This window comes from Oxyura jamaicensis, chromosome 4, assembly GCF_011077185.1.
Source record: "Oxyura jamaicensis isolate SHBP4307 breed ruddy duck chromosome 4, BPBGC_Ojam_1.0, whole genome shotgun sequence".
NCBI lineage: Eukaryota > Metazoa > Chordata > Aves > Anseriformes > Anatidae > Oxyura > Oxyura jamaicensis.
In genome coordinates this window covers 20,788,449-20,796,381 of record NC_048896.1, presented here as the reverse complement: position 1 = coordinate 20,796,381, position 7,933 = coordinate 20,788,449, and the positions used below count along the sequence as shown (strand labels likewise).

General features: G+C 40.4%; 1 protein-coding gene across 1 annotated transcript in view; it reads left to right on the top strand.

The window, feature by feature from the left end:
* ZBTB33 (zinc finger and BTB domain containing 33) overlaps positions 1–3,929 on the top strand; it is a 4,167-nt gene extending 238 nt beyond the window's left edge. The window contains exons 2-3 of the mRNA XM_035323465.1: positions 20–221; positions 994–3,929. Of these exons, the coding sequence (XP_035179356.1) occupies positions 996–3,035 (2,040 nt within the window). The 5' untranslated portion in view covers positions 20–221; positions 994–995 and the 3' untranslated portion in view covers positions 3,036–3,929. The remainder of the gene's footprint in view (positions 1–19; positions 222–993) is intronic.
* Positions 3,930–7,933: the final 4,004 nt, after the last annotated feature.

Below are 7,933 nucleotides of genomic sequence, written 5' to 3'. Positions count from 1 at the left end.
GAGCCGAAGGGAGCCGAAGGGAGCCGAAGGGAGCCGAAGGGAGCCGAGGGCGCTCGGGCGGAGCACGGCGGCCGGCGGGGGAGGGCAGTGCGGCGCAGCGCCCCCTGGCGGCGGCGCGGCGGGGGCGGCGCACGAGCGGAGCCGAGCCGAGCCCGAGCCCGAGCCCGAGGAGCGGCAGCGGCCGGCGGCCGTTCGTGAGGGGAAGGGCGGCCGGAGTGCAGGTAACGCGGGCCCTCGCCACCCTCTCCCGTCCCCCGCCGCCCCCCGCTCCCCGCCGCTGCTCCCCCGGGCAGGGCCGGGCCGCTCCGGAGCTGCGGGCCTGGGCCCGGGCCCGCCGGCTGTCAGCGCGGCCCGCCGCCCCCGGGGGCCTCCGGGCGCTGGCTCCGCGTCCAGACGCGGCCGGGGAGCTCCGCCCGGGGACTGCCCGGCCCCGTCGTGGAGCCCCGCTCCCCCGTTTGCTGCCTCGCTGCCCCGGAACGGCCCTGCGGATGCCCGAGGAGCGGGGCTGTTTCTCTTCCTGGGCAGGGAAGGGAGGTACCCGCAGCGTTTCCAGCGGCGCCGGGGCAGGCGTGCACAGGTCCTGGTGGCCGGGCCCTGAACGCGCTGCCGAGCCTCTCCTAACTACTTGTGGAAATATTCCACAACTGAAAACAAACCTCTGTTGACGCTCAGACTCTTTGAGGAACCCCCATACCGCATCCTGGTTTTCAAACTTACGCTATTTGCTATTGAATTAGACCAGCAGGTTTTTTGCTTCTCTAGGAGATGAGAACAGAGGGTGTATTCAGTTCTGCATGTACCTTGCACGGGAGGCAAAGGGACAGATAAAAAAAACAATTTCGCAGAGTGCTGTAGCATTAAATTTATGTGTAGTATCTCATGCTGAGATTTTTTTTCAAAATTATTAAACTGTAAATGTGGGACACCATCACACCATTAAAGCCATAAATCCGTGGTTTTGCTTATTTGATATCTCTTGCTTTCTCTTTGTAGGAATGGAGGGGGAAAAACTGATCTCTGCAACAGACACGCAGTATTCTAGCACACTCCTTCAGTCTTTGAACGAACAACGTGGCCACGGACTTTTTTGTGATGTTACTGTCATCGTGGAGGACCGGAAATTTCGAGCTCACAGAAACATTCTTTCTGCCTCAAGCACATACTTTCATCAGCTTTTCTCAGTGGCAGGGCAAGTGGTTGAACTAAGCTTTGTAAGAGCTGAAATCTTTGCGGAAATACTTAACTATATGTATAGTTCCAAAATAATCTCTGTCCGATCTGACTTACTTGATGAATTGATTAAATCAGGGCAACTGTTGGGCATTAAATTCATAGCTGATCTGTGCATACCTCCTTCTGAAGGAAAAAGCACGTCAAACAAGGTCAAAGATGCTGCTTCAGAAACTTCAACTTCTAGCCCCACTCAAAAGGATGCTGAAACACAAGTACCTGCAATCAGGCAAGAGGGTGGGGATGTATCAGGGGGGATGCCAGTTATAACTGAATCATTCTCCTTGCATGGCATATCATATGAGACTGCAAAAATAACAGTGAACGACTCAGATGATGACGATGATGTCATTTTTTGCTCAGAGATTGTTCCCCCAAAAGAATGTACTAAAGATACAAGTGCTGCAATCCACAACCAGCCTTGCCCAAATGCAGCTGGAGTTTCTGACCAAAAATCATGCGGCAGTGGTGACTCCCCACTATTGACTAGCCCCATAGCAACTCAAAAACTCTCTTCCTCTGCTAACCAGCTGAATCCAAATCAAACACAATCAAGTGCCGAATCTCTCGTCTCTGCGACACCACAGCATTTGACACCTGAGATTATTTTGCTAAATCGGCCTCCAGTTAACACATCACCCAGTGTCAGCTCCTCAAATCAAACACATGTGACCCCTACGATTAATTTGGTTGAGGAGAACCAGAAGCCATCTCACAACAGTTCCTCAGCTGAAACAGAAACAGCTGCTGTTGATGATGTAGAAGAGATGGCTGAAGATGATGACGATGTCATTTGCTCCTCTAGTCCTGGTTCAGTCAGCAATAGCTCTTTGGTTCAGCAGCCTGCTGCATCCAAGGCTGCAGCTTCTGAAGGATCAGGTGTACAGAAAAAACAGGTTGTTACATTTTCACAAGAGCCATCTTCTAAGCCTGGAGAATTTAAAATAAAAATCTCAGATGTCCTTACTGGAAACAACAGAGAATTCAGTGCAGGCATTGCACCAAAACATGTGGCAGAAGGGCAGAAAATCATAACATTAGATACAGCCACTGAAATAGAAGGCTTATCCACAGGCTGTAAGGTCTATGCAAACATCGGTGAGGACACCTATGACATAGTCATTCCCGTAAAGGATGATCCCGAGGAAGGAGAAGCCAAGCGTGATGAAACGCCCAAAACATCTGGTGATGATTCTCCAGGCAGGAAACGCATGAAAGTTAAGCATGACGACCACTATGAGCTGATAGTGGATGGAAGGGTCTACTACATCTGCATTGTATGTAAGAGATCATATGTGTGTCTGACGAGTTTACGGAGACATTTTAATGTTCATTCCTGGGAGAAGAAGTATCCGTGCCGATACTGTGACAAGGTTTTCCCTCTTGCAGAATACCGTACGAAGCACGAAATCCACCACACTGGCGAGCGGAGGTACCAGTGCTTGACGTGTGGCAAGTCTTTCATCAACTACCAAATCATGGCCTCGCACATAAGATCAGTTCATAGCCAAGATCCTTCTGGAGACACCAAGCTTTACCGATTGCATCCTTGCAGGTCGTTGCAGATCAGACAGTACACGTACATTACTGATCGTTCAAGCAGTATACCGGTATTAAATGAGAATGGAATTGTTTATCGTGTTGACACAGGAAAAGAGGGCACTGAAGGAACACCATCAAATCCTCCAGCCAAACAAATGACCTGGGATGATATTTTCATTCCGCAGGGAAACGAAGCAATTTTTAAACAAAATCAATCAGAGGGTAGCACTGAATTTGAGTTTGTAATACCAGAATCTTACTGAAATGCATTAAATGCTGGAAAAGGGCTTCAGTGCGGAAACACTGCAGCTGTTTTAAATGAACTATTAAAATAATTGCAGAACAAATTGTTAAAGTGAAAACAAGCTAACTTGTTCTACCAAGCCATCAAATGGTAGTACTTAGATGGATCATTAGTAGCTGCAAGCAATTTGTGGAAGCAATTCATCTTAAAGTTTACTTGAATACAGATTAAGACATTTCCAAGGAGCTAGCAGTGTTTGCTAATACGTTAATTTTGATCAAACCGTGGGGATTCGTAGCTTGAAAAAGGTACCGTTTATTTTAAAGAACTAGAGATCTAAAGTTATTTCTAAAGTAATCGATGTATTTCCTGTACCCACACTTCTTACGTAAACCATTTCTTTCATGTTAGCGCTTTAATGCTGAACTGTGTTTAAACATTAATCAAGAAAACAGTAGAATTTTTCATTATAGTCTCTTGAATGTGGAGCTATTTAAAAAATTAATCCCACAACTCATTTTATTTTTCTGAGCGATGCATTACTGCAAGGGTCCAGAGTTTGGAATAGTGTATTTTTGAACTAGCATCTTCATTTTGCTTTTATAAGCAATATGAATCATTTGTCTTCATGCAAATATTCTTGCCAACAAGTTAGCCAGTCTGGGCTAACTTGAACAAACTTTATTTGTGTTTGGCAATATGGTGAGCAGAGTATTCTGTGTCTGGACCATCATATTTTACAGTTTTTGTAACAGGGAAAAAAGTCAGTGATCAATAGCGAGGAAATTTGGAATGCTTAGGAAGATAATTTTGCCCTTTCAAATCTTGAGGAATATTGTTAGGTTTTCTTATTACAGCAGATACTAGTAGTTTGGAATAAAGTGCTGTTTTTTGCTCTTCATGAAGAAAGGTTTCAATCTGGTATTTAAAAAAAAAATCCTTATGATACTTTTTTTTTTTTTTTTTTTTTGCTAGCTGAAGGCTTTGAAATCTGCTTCTTAAAACTGAGAAATAACCCAAGTGCTGCATTAGTTTAGCACTGAGACTGCTGATGATCTTGTATGTCTATTTGGCTAGATTTTTAAGTGAAACAGGAATTTCTTTTTTTTTTTTTTATTCTCCCATTTAAAGGAGTGTAACCATGTAATAACGATGAACCAACAACCAAAAAATACCCCTCATCCCTCATAGGCCACAGTATAATTCCTCTACAGCTGCCTAGTTGTCATCTCTTTTCAGTTTCAGGTTTATTATATTGCCCCTTTTTTTCTCCTTACAATTGGTACATTTTTAGACTCTGAAGAGATGATCCAAGAAGGCCAACCTGAACAGGAAACAGTAGTTCTGAGAAAAACAACTGTTGACCATAGTTTAGCATGTCAGCTTTAGTGACTTCTTGAATTTTTGTAAATGGTAATACAAAAACTGCACAGAAATTCTAGCGATGACTGAGTGAGATTGTTGTGCATAGTGCTAGTTAATTATTGTAACCTTTCATTGCTTAAATTATGGCTAAAAGTTTTTCTTCTCCTGTTTCAAGTAAGCATCTTGGTCCTACAACCTTCAAAGATTTTAGGCATCCAGTATTCCTGACAGAAAGATATTTAACTGGTAAATGGTTCAAATACAACCGGAGCTATAAAGAAGGGTACCGGAAATGCATAACGATGGGAGAAAGAGGAGAATGTTTACTTTCTACGTATAATACTCAGCACTTCTGTTTTGTAGGCAAAAAATATATATATGTGGTTATTTCCCAGATCATGTTGCAAACACCTTTGAGTATAAAGGGGGTATGCTTTCAAATGTTATAGGTTGGATGTAGTCTGAGATGGCATTGCAGAAGCCACATATAATCCTCACAAGGAGGAAGTATTGATTGCCTGACGTAGCTGGCTGCGTGCTATATAGAAATTTCATGAACTTTGGGTCATAAAAAATGTGATGGTTTTGTTGTTGATGTGACACAGAGAATTAAGGATACACTGCAAAGTGCATTCAGTAATAATGAAAAATAATGGCTGTCAATATTTGCTGCTGATATATTTAAACCTTAAATTAAACTGTGCCTACTAAAGGTCTCTCTTTGGAGGAAGACTGGAAGATTAGGCCTCTGTAACTGTATTTTTGCTAGAAGACTCGTGCTTGTACGTGTCTCAGGGTCTTCAGTTTTCCTTGGAAGTGATTTTTGATATCCAAAGTCCAGAGGTCACATGAAGCATTTTCTAATTTCACTTCCAATATTTATTGATTTGGAAACATGTTAGATCCCTCCTCTTTAAACTTTATGGGGCCATGAGCTTTTATATTTAGATTTCTGACTATTGCACTTATATTTGTTCGTTTGTTTTTAAACATTTAGCTTCCACTTTAACTTAATGAAAAACCTTATGTAAATATTAAGAAATTGGCTTTGGGGTAATGAGTGAAGAAGTTGGAATCTGAAAACACATTTATATAAAAATTAACAATTTCAACAGAGTCCTAGCAAACCTCACAGCCATTTATATACATATAAAAACATTAACCGATCTGCTGCAAAATGTAATGATGGTGGTTGCATCCTCACTGTATGGTTTCTTTGGAGATTCATCCCCTAGCATTCCAGTATATGAATAAAATAAAAAACAAGATTAAAAAATCACCTGCTTATTTATTTTGTACTGTTAAGGCATGCAGCTTATAAAAAGATGCAGAAGCTGACAACTATATACATTGAACAGAGTTCTACACCTGTTACCTATGAACTATTCCATGTGAAAAATCAGTAATTTTTGCCAGATCTGTAATGTATATACTTGTATAGTCTTTCTTTAACATACTTTTTAAAGTTGTGTTCTACTTTTCATTAATCAATACTTGATATTAGTTCTTAGAGCTCTCTATGGCAAAAAATAAAAAGTTTAATTCCAGAGATGTGTAGCATGTTTCTTTTCAATCACAAATCAGCTTCTGCAATCTAATGTGTTTGATGACTAATAGTTGGTACCGTTCTTCTCCAGATCTAGGAGAATAGCAGGGAACTCTCCCTAGAGGTTGTTTTTGTTGATTTTATTTTTATTTGAGGTTTTCTTTGTTGTTTTTGTTTGTGTTTTCCCTTTGAGCACTTTCCAATAAAGCATTTTAGCTGAAACACTCCCGTCTATATTTTAAACTGGATTTTGTTATATATGCAGACCAGTAGAGTACTCTGTCCAACTACTAATGTGGTTGCAAATGACCTAGAAATCAAGAAAAATATATATAGTGACCAGCACAATGCACCAGCTAACTCATTGTTAGGTCTTCTATTTTTAACTGGTTATCATGTGGAATAGTTAGATTGCTGTTGAACGGTGGCTAACATTGAGAAAATTACTTACTTTAGTTGAACTTAGCACAGATAAGGGATACAATTCAATGAGTAATATATAAAAATGATAGTTTAGATGTCTTTATCTACTTGGCACAGGTCTTCCACTTACTTCTGCTAACATCAAATAGCAGTTGGCGTGATCAGGTCAGAATTAGGCCCAAATACGATAAACACAAAAGTACATGAAACTCTTAACTGGATGGATTATTCATCCATGTTAAGCAGAAATTGTGCAGCAATGACTTTACAGTGATTGAAATCAATGCACCCTGCTATGTGGGTAGGGAGGCAAAACTATGACTTGTGGGGACATCTGAGGCTTAACAAAACAGAACTTAATAATAAAACAAATCTCCGCCTACTCCTAGTAGAACCACACATTTCCTAGTACAGCAAATCCTGTTGTTTTTGTGTTTTTGTTTATTCTTAAATGCATGCTGTTAAACCAAATTCCTCAACTAGCATTAAAGGTGCTTGTGAAACAGGACTGTTGCTAAAGTATAAAATTCAAGTTATGTTTACAAAAATCACACAATTTTATTTAACTTTGGTAAAGTAATAAAAGGGTACATATGAGTCACAATTTTACGTTTGCATAAGAAATGATGAATATAGTGCAGAATGTTGCATTTACATTAAACACTTAGTTTTACTCAAGCAGAAGGCAATGGGTAGTTCAACAGAAAAATCCAACCAGTATTTTTTTTTTTTTAATGTGACAATGTCCTTATCCTTTTTCAGTTAATTTAAAGCAGCAATGTAATTTTTACTTAAATATTCCTTAGAGTTCCTTAGAAAACAAGAATTTGGGTAATTTCTTAAGTTTAGTATATCTTTCAAGTCAAAACCAATGACACCATCATTTCCTTACTGTTTCTCTGCCACTAAGTTGTGCTCCACTCATGAGTTTTCTTAGTCCTGTCCTGTAGTGTCCCCTAGTCCTTCTAGCCCTATTTAGTAGACAGGCACAAATGGTATAGTATGCTTGTTGAAAGTAGGACAGGACTGTTAACTTCCATTTCAAGGATGCAGCAATAAAAAGTTTTCTGATACTAAATTTGTGTCCTTCAAATTCTAGGTTTGTGGGGAGTTTGATCAGAGGTACTGCCTATCTGGAAATTGCACCTTAATCTCTTTAACAATATTTCGTTCACAAAAAAAGTAATATAAAATGGATGAAGCCCTAGTATGCAAATTTATTTTCAGTATGCAAATTTACAGGAGCTGCACTTCAACAGTCTCAGTAAAACAAAATGTCACCAGGAAATGTTCTGCATACACTACTGCTTTAAATCCTAAGAGCTGTATTCCCTTCTCCAGCTATTTATTTTTCTTTGTTGCTGGAGAAAATGTACGTTTGCTTCTGGATAAAAGGTGTCATCCTTTAACTTACTAATATACTGACTAGTGTTTGACAGTGGAATGATAAGGTTAACACACAGCCAAGCCTAAAGGCTTTGCAAATGCATAGTAGTAAAAACAGCATTATAAAGTGTGGGTGTACTTTGAAAAGTGAGATCAGGGACTTCAGCATTTATTTTCCATTTTGACAGTATTTCAGT